Here is a 20711-nt window from a genome sequence, read left to right on the forward strand (position 1 = left end):
GTGCAACGAGCTTTGAGTCAGTGCTGGGCTGTTAACTAACAGAATATGTAAATAAAAAGATGAATAAAAACTTGGCATACCTGTATAAATGGTTTCAAAAAAAATAAGAAATAAACTAGAGCCAATAGTAGGCGATATAAATAAGTGTATTTCAAATTGGATTTATTCACAACAGCTACTACTTTTAGTGTTGTAAAAAGCAATTGCACCTGCTGCGGTTCGCGCTCGAGATAAGGGAAACAGCTGATGACACATTTATCGACGCGCCGCCACTGTCACTTATCGTCCAACGTCCAATCTAACAAACAACTATTGGCAATTGGACTAAATTGCATTTTTGGTTTGGCTTTCACAATAGGATGGGTAATTCTATGGGTATCGTAAGCGAGGACGATGAACCATTTGACATAACCGAGGATGGATTTGGTTACAATGTTATCAATTTCACAGTCAACACCATGGACGTGCATTTTCGTCCCCAAAACAACCACCCGAACAATCTGCCCGTTTGTGAAAAGCCAAATGTAGATAAATTTCGAGTGAGCATGAAATTCAAAACACCTTTGTTTGCACCGATGACTAATACATGGCGCCCATTACAGACCACAGACATGTACAAAGAGGTAAGGGCACGCTGCAGTCTGGCCAGCAAACCCACGGAACAGCGCTGGAATCTGATGCACGCACTGCAACAGCGGGAGAATGGCCTCGCCTCGCCTGGCAGCGACTCTTTCTCACCCAATCAACAGCGCTACTTCTCCAACATGTATATACCCAATCATAGATCGATGCGTCTGATGTCTCTGGACGCCAAAGTGTTTGTGACCAAGTTCAATAAGAGTGGCAGCAAACTCCTGACGGCCTGTCAAAGTTAGAAATGTTCTTAACTGTTTTTGAATGAAGTTAATGCGCAATTATCTTGCAGATGGCTTTGTGCGCATCTATGATGGCTCCAAGGGCACGTATCACTTGTTGAACCGCATCAATGCACGCGATGTACAGTGGAGCATCACGGATGCTGACTTCAGTCCAAATGGACAGCATTTTGCCTACTCCACCTGGTCGCGCTCATGTAAGTGTGATTTGAGGCCTCGAACTTCCATGCTCATTTTTCCCTCTATTTGTAGTCTATATAATGTCACTTAATGGCTCCGACGACGATTGCCAGTGGATCGATGTGAACGAGACATCAAGTAGTCGAGTCGCCATATTCTCGCTTCGCTACTCGCCAACGGGCGACAAGATAATTGGCGGCAGCAACAATGCCACCGTTATAGTTGGCGATGTCCAGACGCGTGCCACACAGATTCTACGCACACATCGCATGCCCCAGACGGACGTGAATGCTGTTTGTTATGTGAACAACAATGATCCGAATGTGATAATCGCTGGTTGTGATGATGGCCTGCTCAAGGTGTACGATTTGCGCACATCGTTTCGCAGCCGCAGTCTGTCCAAGTGTGTGGTATCGTTTATCGGACACTTTGATGGCATTACGTACATTGATTCGCGCAACGATGGCTACCATGTTCTCTCAAATTCCAAGGATCAGAGCATTAAAATCTGGGACATGCGCCAGCCCAGCAATCTGCGTTTTCGCAGCAACGCGCGACAGCATCAGCTGGCGATGACCAATTGGGACTATCGCTGGGACCGCGTGCCGCGCGAATGTAACTAACTACTTAGTTTGGTACTCTATATTTATAATTGCTCTATACATTTCATTTTATATGCACGCAGTTTATAATCCACACAAGGCGCTGGATGGTGATAGCAGCATAATGACATATCGCGGCCATCGTGTGAGCAAAACCCTGCTGCGCGCCAAATTCTCTCCAATGGAGCAAACCGGACAACGTTTCATATACACGGGCTGTGCCACAGGCCGTATTATAGGTAGCTGGTATTTACTTATATATTTTAACACCTGTTAATCTTATCTCATTTTCTGCAGTTTACGACGTGCTGACTGGCAAAATTCAAGAGGCTATTGAGGGACACAAGAATGTAATACGCGACTTGGACTGGCATCCAGTGCGCTCGGAAATTGTCTCCAGTTCGGTAAGGCTGCTAAGGAGTTGCTTTTTGGTTTTGGTTTTGTGCTATGACATTAACCTTTGATTTCTGCAGTGGGACACGCATGTGAATCTGAACAACTACAACCGTAATATGGCCGCACAAAATTTGAAGCGTCGACGCAGCCAAACACAGGACACAAGACCTTTGCGGCGTTCGCGTCGCCTAGCTAACCGTAATAACTTGCCTGACTAGATTAAGCAATTTTTGATTTTAGCGTTGCCTTTTGATATTGCATGTTGTATAGATTACGTTACATATTTAACATTAGTTAATATATATAAGATAATTACGTTCAGATCTTAGGGCTTGCCGAGAATTCATACCACCAACGCTATAAACCAAAACATCACACATAGACATTAAACTCCCTCTTGGTTCTCGCGAACAAGACTGAAGACACAGCGTAGAGCTGCACTAGCAGGCTCTACAATCCCAACATTGCCGTTATCACAAAACTCAGACATACTTTTAATGCATGAGCGTACATTTTCCTGGTACGTATTATAATGTTTATTGCTGTGGCATAGCGTGGAACTGCGCTAGCAGGCTCTGCAATCCGTTATCACAAAACTCAGACATTATTTTAATGTATGAACGTAAACTTTCCTTGTATTTATTATAAAGTATTTTATTGTTACACATTAAAATCGAAACTATGTACAAAATCGAATTATACAAACTAAATGTTTAAGCATTCAGAGTTGAAATAACATTTTGTTTATTGCCTCTGAGCTCTAGATGCCTGAGAAGGCCTTAACTTTAACTATTTTCCTAATATCCGCCTGTTGCAATTTCTTATGTTTTATTTTACTGGCGAGATAGCGTACTTTATTCTTGACACCCATATATTTGTTCTGTTTACCCTCCCATAGGTCTATAATACGCTCCGCATCCATTTTCGCCTCCACAATCTTCAGTTCGATATTGTTGTCGAGCGCGTATCCAGTTATTTCCGCCAGCGTCGCGTTCCTGAACGCATTCATATCTAATATGTGAAATTTTTCTGCACAAAATGAAGAGATTTGGAATACATTGTATGAGTTTTGTTTTTCAATTAATTGCTCCATTGATAAGAGTTCGCCGTTTTCCTCGCTGGAGCATACAATTTCAGATTCTGCTGCACTTACTTCGGATTCGTTCGTCTTGGAAGTTTTCTTCGCTTTGGCAGGTAGAGGCTCTGTGCTGGCTGCTGTCTCTGTGGGAAGTGTATCCACAGCGGCGACTTGTTTTTTTGACTTCTTTTTAGTTTTGGACGTAGTTTCCTCTTCAATGGGCTCTTCCCGGTTTTCGGTTTTACTCTTTTTGCTCTTCTTCTTGGCGGGTTTTTCATTAAGTTCAGTTTCTTCTACAGTGAGTTCTTTGTTTTCTGTTTTACTCTTTTTGCTTTTTTTCTTAGCAGGCTTTTCAGGTTCATTTTCCTCTGTCGTTTCCAACAGCGTTTCTTCAGTTTTCTTTGATTTTTTCTTCTTTTTGTGCTCATCTGTCGCTAGCGATTCCTCTACAACCTCTTGCTTATCCTTCTTTTTCTTTTTGCGCTTTGGAGGGTTGGTTTCCTCTGCGGCCTGGTCTTTTTCTAGCTCAACCGCATCCTCTTCAGCAGCACGCTTTGATTTCTTTTTCTTCTTTTCTTTCTGGACGGTTTCTGGTGGCAGCGCAGTTTCTGGCTGATCCTGCTGATCCTCCTGTTCCTGGCTTTTGTCCTTCTTTTTCTGGACGGTTTCTGCTGGCAGTACAGTTTCTAGCTGATCCTCCTGTTCGTGTCTTTTATCCTTCTTTTTCTTCTTCTTTTTAGGCAATTCATCTTCATTTTTAGTTACCGTCAAAGCAGCTTCTTCGTTGCCCAAGGCATTTGTTTCATCAGTTGAGGCATCATTGGGATTATTATTGGAAGAGAGCCTCTTTTTCATAGCTTCCATTTTCTGCTTAAAGTAATCGTTTACAGAGAGTCCAGTGCTCACCGTCTGCACGCCCGCAAAGTTGGGATTCACGGGCTGCTCTTCTTCCTCCGGCTGTTCCTCAATTTGCACAGGCGTCTCAATATCATCGGTGGCCTTCTTGCCAAATATGTTGGCCAGGTCCTTTTCGCTGTACTGCGACAGATCCTTGCCACGCGTAAATTTCTTGTAATGCACACGAGCTTTGCTGCTCTTCGACTTCTCCTCTAGCGATATGCCGCTGATATTTTCCTTCAGCGTCTTGGGCTTGGACTCTACGGGAGCTGCTGCCTTGAAACCAAAACCCATGGGCCGGGTTTCTTCTTCGGAAGCGGATGCGTTGCCATTTGCTTCATTGTCGACATCTCCATTCAGCGTTTTCAGTAGACCATTAAAACCCTCCTCGTGCGTGGTCCATTGATCGTCGCGCGTCTCGTAGCCCAAGCCCTCGGCATCGTTCTTGAAGCGCACACGCACAAATTCCTGAGAGCCATCCAGCTTCGCACCGAGACCTCTACCCTTCGACCAGCCCATTTTTTCGAGCATTTTCGTGCCAAAACGCGTATCATCTGTTAATTAAATATAAAACATTTTATAACAAACGTAATGCAATGTTAGTTGTAAGCGTTCCATTTTTCTATTCCGCTTCATTCACCTTCGTAGAGCGCCTTTCCGCGCGGACACAAGTTGTACCGTTTGCGGCGACGCGGTTCTGCAAGCATAGCCATTTTTATTGTTAATAGCTCGAATTGTAGCCGTATGCACTTTAATTTTATAGTTTTGTTCACAATTAATATTTATGATAAACTTTTAAATGCAAATTCAAACTCGGCCCATGCTCAACACGTGGAGAATGGCAGTAGAAGAGAATTGAATGAAAACAGCTGTTGAGTCGGGCCGTCATGCATACACAACACTGGTATGACAGCTGTGTAGTGTGTGGGCCACTTCGTTAATGTTAGTAAATGCATAATATATATATTTATTATTGGAATGGCTATTTGCTTTTTTTTATATTTAAATACTACATTTAAGCAATGTTATTGCTTGTCAACTATCAGGGTTTCTTTTAAAAATTAAAATTTCACAAGCACCTTCACTGTTGTCAGTCGTAACGTGTGTGGGTCATATCAAACCTAGTCCCATTGTGCTTGATGGAAAGCGAACACAGCCGCTACTGCGGCAATTTTATTTTTTGTTTGTTTATATACAAAGTATTTATGCAAAAGTAAGGCATTTTTAATATATTTAATATGGATATTAGCGCGGATGTAGCTGCCATTGTCGGGCAGGCGTCGGATTGGAATTTCGCTGGCGATTGTGCGCTGCTGGAGCTAATGAAACGTATCTCTCAGGTGGGCGTGAATTTGCGTGAAAAAAGTTGCCAATTTTTTGTAATCACAAAGTTTTTCAGAATCTTCACGAGCGGGGCGAACAAACTAGTCGTAATTTTAGAGAATTCGAAACGAAAGTAAGACGCGTGGATATTGCGCTGGACAATGCGACGAACAGTTTGCGTTCGCTGCAGTTTGGCCAGCAGTTCGTGGAGTACAGGGTGGAGGAGGTGGACGATGATGACTTTGTCCTGCCCGAGGAGCAGCAAAAGAAGGTGCTGAGGTACATAAACAGTGCTGCCAACTGCCGCTTCAATAAACTAGCTAAATGGCCAAATCAGTGGAAAATTTCACTATTTCCGGCTGATGGGCTCCGAAAATAGCCGGGCTTAGTCTGAAAATGGATTGGCAGCACTGTAAATTGCATTGGAATTGTAGTTGTATTTAAACAACCCCCCAATTACAGCCCGAGTTGCCATTGAAGAGTTCCCAGGAGCTGGCCGCTGAGTTTCTACAGAACAATCTACAAATGTTCAGAAAGAACTTCGAGGCGGTGACCATTGAATTGACCGACTCGGATGAAGAGGACGGCACTGTAAATGCCACGTAAGTACTCCAATTGTAGCATACAGCTTCAATCTTAAGACCTCTTGTTTATTGCAGCACCGTCTATCGCGATAAGAATCCCTACGACAGCATACCACTGCCCTATGTTATAGGCTCCAAGGAGTGGCAGGAGCACAAACACGCCGGACTCTACGACAGCACGGAGAACAGCGAAGATGAACAGCCCGAGCAGTTCTCCTCGAGCTCGTCTGATGAGCTAGAAACAGCTGCGCCAAAGGCCACGCCCGTGCATCAAGCACAGCACTCGGACTCCTCATCGCTGGCATCGCTGCCAAGGGAAATGCCCGCACAAAACCAGGCAACTCCTGTGGCTCAACCTCCGCCTCAGCCTGTGTCCCAGTCTGTGCCTCAGCCTGTTCTGCCACTAGCTCGGCCGCGTCCTATCATAAGCATGCATAGAAATCCACATGAGAGCGACATGTTTGCAGCGCTACGTGCTTCACCGCCCAGCGATGATCCACCTTCCAGCTCAGCTTCCTCGCTCAACTCATCGCCAGCCATTTCGCATGCGAACGCTGCGGCGACGGGCCTCAGTTCGAGCAGCAGCAGCGCCAGCAAGGTGGTCATCCAGGCTGGCAGGCAATCGCCGCCTAAGCTATTCGATGAAGCGATCCCAGTTGCTGCCGCTGCCACGCCCATTGATGTGCCCAGCGCAGTGAGGCCCACGCCAAGTGCTGCCAGTCAAATCAAGCGAAAGCCTGTTAATCTGTTCAACGACGATGAGTTCAATTCCTTTATGTCCGAAATTGTGGACAAGGTGCAGTCCAAGTCGGCCAACGGCCCAACGCCGCCCGCAACTGTGACCAAAGCTAAGAATTCGCCCAAAGAATCGCCGGCGCCTCAGGAAGTTAAGCCTGTTGCTCCCGCACGCAAACCAATTGAGACACCACAGCGTAGCCTAAATCTCTTCGAGGACAGCCCACCGCCGAGTCCCAGTTTGAGGCCAGCGACCAGCACGGCAAATCCTGCCAAGAAGCTGCCAACATCGCTCTTTGATGACAATTTGGATGATGATGTCGATGATTTCCTCAGTTCCTTTACAGCCAAACCAAAGCCACAACAACAAACGCCCAAGACCACATTATTTGATGATGATGATGATCTGGACATTGATGACATCTTTGCCAAGAAAACGCCAACAGTGCAGCCAACTAAATTGGCCAGCAATATAGTAAGCGCAACCTCGCTTTTTGATGATGACGGTGAAGATGTGGAGAATGTGAATGATATATTTGGCACGAGCTCAAGAAAGGCTGCTGAAAAACAACCGCAACAGCAAACCAAGGTTTCACTTGTCCAGCCACCAGCTAGGGAACCGCCAGCTGCACCTCGTAGTCTCTTTGATGATCTGGGTGATGATGATCTGTTTGGCACGCCCAAAGCAAAGAAGCCAAGTCCATATGCTGGCGCCGAAAAGGAGCAGCTGAGCGAAACCAAGAGGCTTGTGGAGGAGGCAACGCCAGCAGACGTGGAGCAGCAGCTGCCTGAGCAGGCAGAACTCTTTGGACAACAAGCCAAAAAGCTCGAGCGGCAGATTCCGCAGGCAAGCCAAGACTCGCCTGATGAGGCGCCGGCAAACTTGAAAGCACAGCTGCCCATTTCCAAAGTGGATCTATTCAGCGATGATTTCAGCGACGAGGAAGTTGTCATAAGTTCCTCATCCCATACGACAAGAGATTCAAAAGAGATTACAACAACTGGGGAACTGCTGCCAGAGCCAACGAACAAAGCAGAAGAGGACCAGGACGAGCCTAAGAACAAGGATGAAGCGGAGCTATCGAGCAATAATGAAGAGCAGCAACAAGTGAAGCCTGCTCTGCTGGGTGATTTATTAAAGAACATCAAAGACAGCTCCGCAAATACAATAGCTGAGGAGGAGGAGGAGGCGGAGGAGGAGCAGCCGCCGCCGGCTGACCAGCAGCAGCTGCAGCAGGATCCCATCATCAGCCTGGTGGCTGGGCAAACCAAAAAGTTAACGCACTCTCAAGCGCCGGCGGATTTGGCAGCTGCTCAGCAGATAATGCAAAACTATTCGAGCCTCTTCTCGGATGAGCCGCCCGACGATAGCGAGTTCTTTCAATCCTTGGGCACCAGCAGCCTGAGCAGCCTGAGTGCCACCAAAATGTTCGACAGCGAACAGGATTTCTTTGAGCCCTCGCTGCCCGATTTGCCGCCCGCAGCTGCAGCGACCGTGGAGCAGGCCAACAATGACTATGGTGGCATGCGTCTGTTCAGCGACGAGCCGCCAGAGGACGATGAGGATGAGGATGAGCAGGAGGAAAAGGAGATAGCTGCAGTATCTGCAAACGCTGCAAAGCAACCGGATGCAGCTGCTCCAAAGCGCATACACACGATCTTCTACGACGACTTCAGCGAAACGGCCCGAGCAGGCTCAGCCGCTCCGCAGGCCAAGTCGGCGATCTTTGCTGAGGAGCCGCCGCCGGCGGATGCGCCCAAACCCAGCTCACCCGTTAAAAAACTGCAAATGCCCAATATAAACATCAATGTGCAGGCGCTGCTGCCCGGCGCCGGCTCCGGCCCCGGCGCCTTGCCTAAGCCGCCCAAGAAGCTGGAGGAGGCAGCGCGCAGTGCTGCTCCAGTTCGCCAAGCGGCGATATCCAGCTCCAGCGAGGCGGACAACATTTTGCAGTGCATCAGCAAGACGCGAGTGCGCGGTCCCGCCCATCGCCGGCCGTCCACGCGCCGAGCACGACAGGCGAACTACGCCAGGAGTTTGCTGGAGGCACCGCCTGAGCCAACTCCTGCCTCGTCTACGTCCCCATCAGCGGCAACATCCACAACTGCTTCGCTCTCCAGCAAATCAGCTGGCCTGCCCAGCTTTGATAGTGATGACAACGAGGCGGCAGCGGATGATGCCTTGTTCAAGGCATTTAGAGCACAGCCAGCCGCTGCTCAAGAATCATCTCAAGCAGCCAAATCGAAGACAGCTTTATTTTTGGACTGCGATCCGGATGATGATGCGCTCTTTGGCAAAACGCTGGATAGAAAAGCTGAAAAGGTGCCCGCAGTTGTTCCTCCAGTCGCTCCGAGAGCAACTTCTCCATTTGCTCCGCCAGCAATTGCTCCCGTTGCTCCCCCAGCAACAACTCCCGTTGCTCCCCTAGCAACAACTCCCGTTGCCATGCTGTCCACACAACCACCCGAGGATGACTTTAAGCCCTTTGCTAAATCGGCTTCCTTTTTGGATAGCGACGAGGATGATGATAGCAACGGTTTCCTCTTTAGCCCATCCACAGCACAAAGACCAGCACAGTATGCCAATATGGGCACATCTAGAGCTCCTACTGGTCCACCCAAATCCTATGTATCCTTCTTGGACAACAACGATGCGGATGAGGATGCCATGTTTGCTGCCGCAGCAACCAGGTCAGCAGCAGCAGCTGCTCCGACTGCCTTGCCCAGCCAGAAACCACCAAAGGATGAGCTCAAATCCACAGCAAAATCTGCTTTCTTGGTTAGCGATGAAGACGACGACGATGATGCACTCTTTCAGACAGGCAAGCTCAAGACTGTGGCTGCAACTAAGAAGCCACAGGTAGTTGAACCTAAATCCAGTAAAGTGCAGGCGCCAGCGCCAGCCTCCGTTGTCTTGGACAAGTCCAAGCCGAAGCCGAAGCCTGTTAAATCCAAACTCTTCGATGACAGCGACGATGATGACGATTTGTTTGGCAGCGCAGCTGCGTCCGTGAGCAAAGCACAGCCAGCTCCCGCTCCCGCTGCAGCCATTAGCCAAGCTCCCCTGTTCGCAAGCAGCAGCGAGGAGGAGCCGGAGCAGAAGCCGCCCAAAGCATTGACCAGCAAAGCAAAGCTGCCCGCCAAGCCCGCCAAGAGTCTGTTCAGTGATGATGATGATGACGACGATCTGTTTGGCGGCGGAGCTGCTGCTGCTGCTCCTGGTGCTAAGCGAGCTGCTCCAAGCAGCCAGGCCAGGCCTGTGCCCAAAAAGGCGGCCAGCAAGACGACGATGGCGACGCCTCTGCAGGCCAGTAAAGTCGATGGAGCCGATAATCCGCTGGCCGATCTGTTGGGCCCATGAGGTACTTTATCTAAAACACATTTTGTTATAATACTACAAGTATGTTTATTTACACTTATCGATTTGTTTATGTTAATTACACAACTCTACAACTGAGCCGTTTTCGTAAATCTCAAGTACAGTGATCGATCGATAGTTACAACTGTCAATAAACTTCAAACTGAAATTCTAAAGGGGTACATAATTTAGAGAACGAGAGACTTTGTTAAGTTTTACAAGAAATCATTTAGGAATTTATTGCAAATTTAAATTATTCACTAGGTTTCATTTCGCGAGTGATCACTGTACAAGCAGTTCAATTTGCAAATTATAATTACTTGAGTAATTAGAACTCTCAGAAGTTAATTACTTGAGTAATAAGAGCTCTCAGATGTTAATTACTTGAGTAATTAGAACTCTCAGATGTTAATTACTTGAGTAATTAGAACTCTTAGAAGTTAACTACTTGAGTAATTAGATCACTCAAGTTACAATTACTTGAGTAATTAGGCGTATTGGCAGGGTAATTAATTTCTAAATGTATCTAAGAGTCTGACTTTAATTGTTGCATTAATTTTAGTAACGGCAATTTAAAGGTAATTACTGAAATTAATAATTATTTTACGGTCCTAATTCGTTGTCGCTGTAAAGTTCGTTTGCAACATGGGGCTCGCTTACATCTAGAATGCTTACAACTGGTTTTTAATCAGATTTAGTGGAACTTTAGAACTAGAACTAACCAGTAGAGGGCGACTATCCGGCTAACTTTACGAACTGTAACGGAAACTGAGTTAGTTTGTGGCTCTTTGGTCGTTATTCCGAGGAATTGCATTTGTGTGGTAGTCGAGCGGGCTACAGCTAATGAGTATGAATACGTATCTATATCTATAAATATATATACATATAAGGGCTCTGCATCGGTGCATATGAACATGAATGAAGCTTACGAGTATCGAGCCAAGCAGTGTTCGATTAAAAGTGTCATCAAACCAAGTTCGACCAGCCTGAGTCAGCAACATGTTCGATCCGACCGACTCGATTTCTAGTATGCAACTCGAACATGTTTGATGCTTGACTCGCTCGAGTGAAATAATTGTTCGAGTATCCAAAGTGCGTTTCGGTTGACTCGATGCGGAGCTCAAATTTAAATATATATTTTTATGTATATATTGTTATGACTGGAGCTTAGTTTTTAGAGAGCCACATCGCGATAACTACCAAAATAGTCGAATTTAAAGCGAGCTCGAACTTATTTGTTCAACTGGACCGAATATTCGTTCGAGTCGACCGATTCAATTATTTGTCTGCAACTCGAACAGCTCGAGCCGAACATATTTGAGGCTTGACTCGCTCGAGTGAAATAATTGTTCGAGTACCCGAAGTGCGATTGACTCGATGCAGAGCTCTAATTTATATATATATATATGTTTAAGTATATATAGTTATGACTGGAGTCTTTAGAGAGCCACATCGCGATACTTGCGATAGTCGTCGGACTCGTTGCCCAGCGACAGCTTGCTATTGGCCGTGATGTACGGATTGGCATAGTTGGCATAGCCGAAGCCGCCGTAGTACTGCATATGCTGCTGCTGCTGATGATGCTGGTGGGAGCCGCGCCGCTGCAGCGGCTGGGCGAGGACCGAGCAGCTGCCCGTCGCGCTGCAGGCGGAGGGACGACGATAGAGGTTGGCAACTGCCGCCGCCGCCGCCTGCTGCTGGAGCGGATTGTTGAGCAGCATGGCCAGATAGTATTGCTGCTGTTGCGTATAGTTCTGCAGCAGATTATTGCCGTAGGCGGCCAGATCGTTCTGCACCTTGTTGATGCCATCCAGATTCTCCAGCGAGATGCAGTTGCGCGCTAGCTTCGTGGGCGGCGACTGCTGCGCCTTGCCGCGCTGCCCCTGCTGCTGCCCCTGCTGATAGTGGCGCAGCTGGGCGGGCGGCGGCGGGGTCAGCTGCTTGGGCTCAATGGAGCAGTAGATGGGATCGTTGTTGGTGGAGCCAATTAGCGACGGCGGCGACGGTCGATGCGAGTCATGCAGATTGTTCTTCAGATCGTCAATGGTTATGTTAAAGTACTTGGCATTTTTGTCCTCCGTGTCCAGCACATGACGCGGATTGTACATGCCCGGCAGCGTGCAGCGCAAATCCATCAGAGATTGGGCACGATGTCCGCCGTTCCCGCCGCTGCTTCGCTGTGCTCCACTGTTGCTGAACTGCTGGGCGAGCGCCGGGGCAAACATGCTCGCATTGAACTCGTTCTGCGAGCCGAACAGCTGGCCGTTATTCGGGTGCAGCTTGGTCTCGTCGCACAGCTGGTAGCCGGCATTCTCGAAGCCGTCGAGCCGCTGGCTGGATCGGCGCGAATCCGCCTTGGTCATGGGCACGCTGGGCGCGGGCGTTTGCAGCGAGAGCCGCGTGGCCAGGCCCTGCAGCTGGCTGAGCACCTGCGTCTCGCGACGCCACTTGATGCCCGTGGGTATCACACAGATGAGCGCCAGACAGTTGATAATCAAGCGTATCAAATAGGACGTCAGCTCCGTCAGCCCATGCACCGACTGCAGGCCCTGCGAATGAAATAGAGCTGGGATTAGCTAAGGTTGAGCAGCTGAGCAAATTTTGGCTACTCACCCAATGCTGCGTGGTCATTAGCATCACCAGCACCAGCTCCGGTATGGACAGCAGACCGATTGCCGCCGACCAGGCGAACAGCGGCCAGCAAAGGCCGCTCACCAGGCCGTGGATCAATATGGTCGTCGCCACGAACATCACAAAGTACAGGGAGCACAGAGCGTAGGCGGCGATGGGCAGCTCGCCGTGCGCCTCCAGCAGCCAAGAGACCTCACACGAAAACGCGCCCAGATAGACAATCTGTGCGAAATGGGTGAAAATTTGTGCGCAGCAAAGAAAAAGCGAAAACAAATAAATCAAAAGCAAAACGGAAATCTCAATAAAGCTGTCGCAGTTGCAGCTGCAACTGGAGCTCGGAGCTGGGAGATGGAGACACATTTGCGCCGCACTCATCCATCAATCAATTAATGAGTCTGTCTTGTCTTGTGTCCGTCCGTCTGTCTGTCCGCCCGTCCGTCCGTCTTTCTGTCACGAATCGTTGCAGCAAAAAAGTTTTAAATTTTTTTCCGTTTTGCGCAAAACGATTTCATTTCATTTTCACTTAATGGCACAAAAAATAAATATATGTTGCCAACTGATAACGGTACCCACAATAGCTTACAAAAATAACAAAGAGTGCTCTGGTCGGGTATGCCCAACTGGCAGATACTCTGCATGCGCTGGCCAGCTGCTGTTACAGGAATTCAAGCTGCCTTCTATGCCTGCTTTTACACCTTCCCACTGCCTGCCTACCTTTGCATTCTTTACTAAGTCGCTTTAAGTCCAAGCTACTTGAAATTAGCTAAGCTTAAATATGGCATGCACACATTTAGCATAAGCTAAAGCGCAAGGCTCTGATATATTTGTATACCCTTGCAGAGGGTATTATAATTTTGTCTCGAAATGTGTAATGTATAAAGGAGACATCTTCGATCTAATAAAGTGTATATATTCTGTCCGTCCGTCCGTTCGTCCGTCTGTTTCTATGCGAACTAGTCTCAGTTTAGAAGCTATCGTCATGAAACTTTACCTTTCTGTTGCATGCAGTACATATGGCGAAACCGGCTGGATCGGACCACAATATCATATAGCTGCCAATGGAACAATCGGTCGAAAAGTAGGTTATTGTATGAAAAACTTGGAAACTACAGAAAACTATGGACCAAACTCGGCATTTTTAAGTTTTACTATGCTCCCTACATGTAAGCAAAATCTTGTATACACCGGACCACTATATCATATAGCTGCCGTAGTAACGATCGTTCGAAAAGCAGGTTCTTGTATGAAAAACTTTTTATTTTTCAAAATACTATAACCATACTCGGCATTAACTATTATATTTTCCCTGAGCTTCTTAAATACGAGCAAAACATTGCGAAAAGGTTCGATCTTCAAGGGTATTAAATCTTTGGCTTGCCGAAGATTGTTATTCGTTCTCGTTACACTTAAGACCTGCGTGGGGGGGGGGGGGGGGGGGTATTCAAAATGTAAAACATGCCTGATCTAAACCTAAGCCTACATAATCAGATTTCTCTAACTAGCTTTTATAATCTTCGGATTATGCTTGAAAAATAATGTCTAGAAAACGTTTTTTATTGATATTATCAAAATCGGATATGATATCGAACTCCATAGATATACTCATGCTGTATATGGGGTATGGGAGAATATATATTTAAAATTTCAATTCTTTCGCTTTTGTAGAGATTCTGAGATTGACATGCTTACTCAGATTGACAAAAAAGACAGACAGACGGACTAGTTAAAATCAGCTCCTGATCAGCTTAATATATATATACCTCTTATGTTAGAAGATGCCCCCTTCTGCCCGTTGGAACACTTGCACAAAGAACATTATACCCATTTGTCGATTCAGGGGCATAAAGAAGGAATATATATAGAGTATACGAGTGTAAATCACGATCGGTTTACTTACCAGCAAGAGGCCCGCCGCCACGCAGCAGATAATGAATAGATTCGCCTTTATGAAGCGCTCCATGATGCGTTCGTTCCAAAAGTTTTGTATGCTGTTCCCGTTCCCGTTGCCGTTGGCTTTGCCGCTGCCGTTGCCCGGCGGCCGTTTCGGCTTCTTGAACGGGGACGGTGAATGCGTTTCACTGGCCTTCTGATAATTCATGATCGTGTTGTTGTTGATGGCCAAAAAAGAAAATAAGCCTTGATTTCGTTGTGTTTTGTGGGCAGTCGGCCTTGGCTTTGGCTTGAACAGCTGCTTTTTGTGTGGGTCAGTGGTGCGAGGCGATGACAGGCTAGTTTTAGTTCTAGTTCTAGTTATGTTCTCGGATGCTTCAAAATGTTTCAATGGGCTATTTCAAGGCGTTCGAATGCGAAAGCGTTAAGCGGCCTAATTGGGGCTTGTCATGGTTTTGGTTGGGTTTGTTAAAGCTGGCGTTGCCCCTGAAATGGAAATGCAGATGAGTGTGAATGCGTGTGTATGTTTATGTGTCTGTGTGTGTGTAGAAGCGAACTTAACAAAAGACTGAGGCAACGAACTTGTTTCGCGGCCAGCTAACGGCATGTGCCGCCGCCATAGAGACTCAGCAATCTGCTGAAGCTATTGACCAATTAAGAAAAGATTTTCACTTTTTTTATATTGTCATGATATCTGTAAGGCCGAGAGGGAGATAAATTATATATATTCTGGAACAGCGGCAACAGGCGAGTCGTCGGTCTGTCTGATTCTCTGTTAGCTAGTCCCTGATCCCAGCTGGATCTGATCACCATATCATATAGCTGCCATAGGCTTGATCAGCCGGAAATAAAGCTTTTTCCCTGTTTTTATATTGTCATGATATCTGTAAGGCATAGAGGTTGACAGGCGAGTCGTTATAGCCAGGTGCGTCTGTCTGTTTGTTTATTAGAAGCCAGAAACAGTCGGATCTGATCACTATATCATATAGCTGCCATAGGATTAATCGGTCGGAAATAAAGTTTATGTATTAAGATCTCATCATTTATTAGCTCTATTATTAGCCTAATCCTATCAAAATCCGACACCTACATCACATACAGTATATCCATATGGAATCCATGGAAATATATTCTTCACCAATCTCAGCAATTTAACGAGCATCACAATTCCTTCTGCCCTCAAGTGTATTTAAGCTTCGACATGTTGTTCCTCTCTTTCTAATTGGTTTGTTGCCTAAGTCTTTTGTTCTAACAACACGAAAATTGTGCGCAAATAATTGACTACTTATGTCATGAAGTTGTGTGCAATACGCAAATAAATTCATCAATTATAGCTAAGCGCTAAATGCTCAGACAGGCAGCCACACACCAAACACACACACACACACACACATACACACATACGCTGACAGTTAATCGTGTAAGCGAACGCCAACGTCAGTTAACGGCTTAGTCAGTCATTTGGTAATCTTTCAATAATAGTCAACAAACTGCGACGTCGTCGTCGTCGTCAGAATTGGAGCCTCAGTCAATGCCGTCAACAGGTGCGCCAGCCGCATAATCATCTTCAGCTTTGCTGTTTGTTGCGTGGGCGTCGCCTCCAGCTGGGCGCGTTTGCCATTGCCATAAGCATAATGCTATTGGCCGGATATGCGCACGCCCAAAAGCGGACGGACGGGTCACCGCCCCTTTGGCCCATTCGGATTGAGACGGACGGTCGGTTTTCCTGTGCCGCTTTCTTTTGGCGCCCGCTCAGAATTGCAAGCGTTTGACCAGCAGCGACTCCTGCTCGTAATTTGTCCGGTTTTTCAATTTTTTTTTCCATTTTTCGGCAGCCATTGAAACGGGTTTAGTTGGCGAGTTGCTCGCCAACAGCCATCCGGCTATTATTAGCAACCGCCACAAATTATTATCTCGCTTTGCGTATTGCTTAAAAATGTGTTAAGTAAAAAAAAGCTAAATGGGAAAACGAACGAGCGCTGCAGCTGTGCCTATCACGCCGCACTCCAACTGCTCTAATCGATCACCTAACGAAATAAACTACTTAAATCTTCTACTTTAATTGAACCCCGAATTTCACTCTATTTAAAACAATTAATCGAACCTTAAAGGGGACTTGCCCCCAGCCGAAGCTAGATCCGCATCAAAATAGTTTTTGAATAAAATTGTGGTTTGCTTTAAAAGAAACAAGTAAGAGGTTCTTGTCGGGAGCTCCCGACTAGGGGATACCCTGAACCCTTTTCTTCCAACAGGCGATAGGTAAAAAATGAAAGATATTTGATAAATATATACTATTCTAGAAACTACGCGTCAAGTTTGGTGACTCTAGCTCATATTATTTTCTGAAATTGCTCAAAAAACATGATTTTTATCGATTACTTGGAAACGGGGCAAGTTATCGAATATCGAAAACAAACTTGATCTGCGCTGGCACTACGAGGACCTACAGCTAAAATTTCAAGTCTCCATACATTTTGACTTTTTGACTTTTTTTTTACCCATTTTCAATGGGTTCAGGGTATAAAAACTTTGGAGAGAGACCCAGTTTTGAAGTGTAGATAATATGGGACCTAAACTTTGTCCATTTTTTTATTTACTTATTTATTATTATTATTATTTTTATAGCTGGTAGCTTTCAGTTTATCTTAAATTAAATAATATTATCTTAAATAACTAACTAACTAAACAGAAAGTGTGGCCTCTATATATACCCTGTCTATAATATACCCTGTAATAAAATAATATGTGACAAATCAATCACGACCTGGATTCTTGGAGGTGCAAAAGCAGGTTTCCAAAACTTGCCTAAGGTCAGGAAATAGATTTCAGCTCCATAAACAGACGATTAGCTGACATAGTATAATATGAAGATTTGTACAATATAGAATATGGCACACACTTCTGAAAAGCATTGGTTCATTGGTTGTCATTGTTAATATATAATATTAATTTATATAATATTATACTTATATATATAATTTTTTATACTTTTTTCCTGTACAAGCCTGTCCATATAAAAGCTCGCCCCCGCCTGCTTACCCCATGATATAACAAATCCAAATTTATAGTTTTTATATTTGTAGAATATTATAAGTATATGGAGTACTAAGTAAGCCTAATGGGCTTCAATTGATTAATTGTTCATATATGACAGCCATATAGGAAATACAAATATGCACCTGGCAAACATTTCATTATTCACCTGTCAATTATTTCAAGATTAGAAAGCTTTTTTCTCTGAATTGCATTCAATTTGTCATAAAGACGCCTGCAAGATTGTGTTTGCCTTTGCGGCTTTAATATGAGCATAAAATTCAGGGCGCCCTTGAGTGCCACGCCTTAAATCTTTTATGTAGTCTGTTGGCAGCTGTAAGACTGTAAAAGGCGTGGATTTGGCATTACAAAATTATGTAGATGCCACACATAATTTGCTGTGAAAAATGCGCCCAACATTTCGAAACGAAAATATAACAACAACAATTTGCATTGTCTCTCCCTCTCTCTCTCTCTCTCTGTCTGTCTGTCTCTTTCGTGTGTTTTGTGAAATTAAATATTAATTTTATTATTATGTATGACGGACTGGAGATTGTTATATATATAAGTGTAAATGGTTGCAGTTGCGTGGCCTGGCGTGTGACTGCGCCGGGTTCAATAGCATCCACAGCAACAACAACAACAACAGCAAAAACAACAACAACAATAATAACAATAACAAATGGCATGATTGGTGCAAATGCATGAATAAACAACAATGCAATGCGGGGTGTTTAACTATTATGCAAATCCTGATTCCAAGCCAAAAGCAAATGGAATTCGAGTTAGTGCGTGAATGCGTTTCAAAATGTTATAAATATATTTTTATTTCTGGCATTTATGTGTTCGATTTGTTAATGTATTTGGTTCGTTTTCGGATGGGCTTACCTTTCACTTTAGTGCAGCATTTAATCCGTCGCAACAGCCACAAAAAGATATATGTATGTCTGTCTGAGGGGAAGAGATAGAAATACGAATTGTAGAAATTATCGCTGAAGCAAGAAATGATTTCACATGCGCCACGGGGCCAGGCCTAAGATACACTCCCAGCGCTGCGGGCAGCACTACGCAAAAAGCACACACACACACACACACAACAACAACAAGATAAAAAAGAATGACAGTTTCAGCACGCCGAAGCTTGAATACCCTTGCAGAGATTTGGCTGTCAGTTATGGGTTTTAGATATGCGAGAAGATTCGTAGATGTTGGACTTGGTGAAGATTCCAATAAAAAAAACTCATTTTTCGACCGACTCCTCCTATATGGTGATAGTTATAATAAGCTATAAGTTTGGTCAACTTACACTTTGTCCATTTGGCTTCTATATTTACCCTACCTGTCCCGTTATAGCCAATATTGTTGGCCGATTCTTGGCAAATGTCAAGATATCTGAAAAAACCATAAGTTTGTCATGCCAGAACAGAATTCTTAATTACTTTTACGATAGATATATGATATAGTGGCCCGATATCTATGTTCTGTCTGCAACAATAAACATATCTATGCCAAGTTCCACTAAAAATAAGAGACTTTTTTATATAGAAACAAAGAGACAAAGCTAGTTATATCTTCCCAGCTCTCAAAGCAGATCAAGTTTATTTATGCCTTTAGCTATCTCCTTCTAGGCTTTACATATTTTATGACAAAATTGTAATACCCGCTGCAAGGGTATAAAAACATCAACGACAAGCGACACAGACAAAAAATTGTTCAGCGTTGAGTCATGCTGCGGGAGAAGTCGTCGTCGTCGTCAACGCGACGTAGTTTTTGTCGTTGTTGTCGCTGCTGTCACATGCAAATGCATGAAGAAGAAAAAAAAAACCGACTTCAATATGTGACATATTTGTGCCAAGAAAATGACAGCGGAAAAGCGCCAGCAGCTTTGAAAGCAAAAAAAAAAAAGCCCGCGCACTTGTTCTAACACTTTTACTCGCTGCGGACCAATTAAAAATGCGTGTGTGTGCGTAAAAAACGTGTTGCTTCTTCTTTTTTATAATTTGTATTTTTAAGCGTTTTTATATTGAGCGCGACACTTGAGCAAAAGCGAAAATGCACTTGAGCAAAATAATAATTTAATTGCGCTTTAATTGTACAACGGTCAAGTCACAACGCAGCGCGGACACAGCTGTGGGTCAAGTCCGTGAGAAGCAGCAGCAGCAGCCGCATGCGTAGTGTGGCCAATGCAGCTAGGCATAAATACGCACACACACACAGACGTACACACACACACAGACGTACACTCGCACACACTTACAGCAAAACCGTAACGGTAACGGTTAAACGCAACGAACGCGCGCGCGCGCGCCTTCGAAAACAGTTAAAAGTGAAAATCAAATGACTTAGGCAACGAACGCGATTCGTCGAACACTTTTTCAACACTCAACGCGTCAGCTGAGCTCAGCGGCTGCCCCACAACTGAATTGTGCGCTAGCCCGTTTGGCTCTGGCTCCAGCTTTGCCTCAGGCAGCGGCGTCGCTGCGGCGGCGACGTCAGCTGTTGATTATTGAAATCATCTTGAGATACCCCTTAGACATGTACAAATGGGGCATGTTAATGTGGAAAGAAAATATATTGTTAAGCTAACAATGTTGATGTCACATATAATTTTTTCAAATTTAGATGCCAAACAGATCAAGAGGCTAAAATAGTTATAACTCGAATTGACTTTGGCCAAATAAATGTGTAAATCTGGAATAAAATGCTTTCCCGTAAATCGCTAAGTTTTGGGAGTTAGCTTAGTTTTCAAATTTAAAGTCCTGTCTAACTTAACCCATTCATGGCTTGAAATTGGGTACACAAATTTAAAAGTCAGCTTTATCTAGTGGCAAAAAGCAGGTAAAAATAGTTCTGGGATTTTGAAAGTATATTAATAGCATTTACAATTGGAGAGGGTATGTTCTAGTCGAGCATGTATGTATGTTCTAGGGCATGCTCTAGTCGAGCATGTATGTATGTATGTATGTTCTAGGGTGTGCTCTAGTCGAGCATGTATGTATGTTCTAGGGTAAGCTCTAGTCGAGCATGTATGTAGGTTCTAGGTTATGCTCTAGTCGAGCATGTATGTATGTTCTAGGGTAAGCTCTAGTCGAGCATGCATGAATGTTCTAGGGTATGCTCTAGCCGAGC

At 45.0% G+C, this 20711-nt stretch overlaps 4 protein-coding genes across 10 annotated transcripts; 2 read left to right on the plus strand and 2 right to left on the minus strand.

Moving 5' to 3' along the window:
- Positions 1-197: 197 nt before the first annotated feature.
- On the plus strand, positions 198-2789 carry LOC135434368 (DDB1- and CUL4-associated factor 11). Of its 4 annotated transcripts, none has more exons than XM_064690936.1 (8): positions 198-375; positions 451-539; positions 603-870; positions 926-1072; positions 1128-1670; positions 1741-1896; positions 1955-2061; positions 2131-2789. In XM_064690936.1, the coding sequence occupies exons 1-8, from the start codon at positions 360-362 to the stop codon at positions 2269-2271; spliced, it is 1467 nt and encodes a 488-aa protein (XP_064547006.1). In that variant the 5' UTR covers positions 198-359; the 3' UTR covers positions 2272-2789. The 4 variants fall into 4 exon arrangements, with proteins under 4 accessions (XP_064547006.1, XP_064547007.1, XP_064547005.1 ...); XM_064690937.1 differs by having other exon boundaries at positions 198-363; XM_064690938.1 differs by having other exon boundaries at positions 362-380.
- A 256-nt stretch (positions 2790-3045) lies between these two features.
- Positions 3046-4870, minus strand: LOC135434370 (PIN2/TERF1-interacting telomerase inhibitor 1). The gene is made up of 3 exons (XM_064690939.1): positions 4669-4870; positions 3207-4582; positions 3046-3082 (listed from the first exon to the last, which is right to left on the minus strand). Exons 1-3 carry the CDS (start codon positions 4739-4741, stop codon positions 3065-3067), a joined length of 1467 nt encoding a protein of 488 aa, XP_064547009.1. The 5' UTR covers positions 4742-4870; the 3' UTR covers positions 3046-3064.
- Positions 4871-5163: 293 nt separating this feature from the next.
- On the plus strand, positions 5164-10127 carry FAM21 (Family with sequence similarity 21). Its single transcript, XM_064690953.1, has 4 exons — positions 5164-5368; positions 5428-5622; positions 5814-5953; positions 6011-10127. The coding sequence occupies exons 1-4, from the start codon at positions 5267-5269 to the stop codon at positions 10029-10031; spliced, it is 4458 nt and encodes a 1485-aa protein (XP_064547023.1). The 5' UTR covers positions 5164-5266; the 3' UTR covers positions 10032-10127.
- A 1330-nt stretch (positions 10128-11457) lies between these two features.
- Positions 11458-20105, minus strand: Rcd6 (Reduction in Cnn dots 6). Of its 4 annotated transcripts, none has more exons than XM_064690945.1 (5): positions 19840-20105; positions 18471-18529; positions 14557-15035; positions 12642-12881; positions 11458-12577 (listed from the first exon to the last, which is right to left on the minus strand). In XM_064690945.1, the coding sequence occupies exons 3-5, from the start codon at positions 14755-14757 to the stop codon at positions 11468-11470; spliced, it is 1551 nt and encodes a 516-aa protein (XP_064547015.1). In that variant the 5' UTR covers positions 14758-15035; positions 18471-18529; positions 19840-20105; the 3' UTR covers positions 11458-11467. The 4 variants fall into 4 exon arrangements, with proteins under 4 accessions (XP_064547015.1, XP_064547016.1, XP_064547014.1 ...); XM_064690946.1 differs by having other exon boundaries at positions 14557-14847; positions 18471-18533; XM_064690944.1 differs by having other exon boundaries at positions 18471-18533.
- Positions 20106-20711: the final 606 nt, after the last annotated feature.

This window comes from Drosophila montana, unplaced genomic scaffold (assembly GCF_035044405.1).
Source record: "Drosophila montana isolate Dmon_TW-CO22-7 unplaced genomic scaffold, ASM3504440v1 contig_3319_1, whole genome shotgun sequence".
Classification (NCBI taxonomy): domain Eukaryota; kingdom Metazoa; phylum Arthropoda; class Insecta; order Diptera; family Drosophilidae; genus Drosophila; species Drosophila montana.

Coding starts and splice junctions, on each gene's coding strand:
- LOC135434368 (XM_064690935.1), top strand. CDS start 360: ATGGGTAATTCTATGGGTATCGTAAGCGAGGACGATGAACCATTTGAC. Junction 540..602: donor CAAATGTAGATAAATTTCGA/GTGAGCATGAAA, acceptor CGCCCATTACAG/ACCACAGACATGTACAAAGA. Junction 1,073..1,127: donor CTCCACCTGGTCGCGCTCAT/GTAAGTGTGATT, acceptor CTCTATTTGTAG/TCTATATAATGTCACTTAAT.
- LOC135434370 (XM_064690939.1), bottom strand. CDS start 4,741: ATGGCTATGCTTGCAGAACCGCGTCGCCGCAAACGGTACAACTTGTGT. Junction 4,583..4,668: donor CGGAAAGGCGCTCTACGAAG/GTGAATGAAGCG, acceptor TTTAATTAACAG/ATGATACGCGTTTTGGCACG.
- FAM21 (XM_064690953.1), top strand. CDS start 5,267: ATGGATATTAGCGCGGATGTAGCTGCCATTGTCGGGCAGGCGTCGGAT. Junction 5,623..5,813: donor CCGAGGAGCAGCAAAAGAAG/GTGCTGAGGTAC, acceptor CCCCAATTACAG/CCCGAGTTGCCATTGAAGAG. Junction 5,954..6,010: donor GACGGCACTGTAAATGCCAC/GTAAGTACTCCA, acceptor TGTTTATTGCAG/CACCGTCTATCGCGATAAGA.
- Rcd6 (XM_064690945.1), bottom strand. CDS start 14,757: ATGAATTATCAGAAGGCCAGTGAAACGCATTCACCGTCCCCGTTCAAG. Junction 12,882..14,556: donor TGGCGGCGGGCCTCTTGCTG/GTAAGTAAACCG, acceptor CATTTCGCACAG/ATTGTCTATCTGGGCGCGTT. Junction 12,578..12,641: donor TAATGACCACGCAGCATTGG/GTGAGTAGCCAA, acceptor TTTCATTCGCAG/GGCCTGCAGTCGGTGCATGG.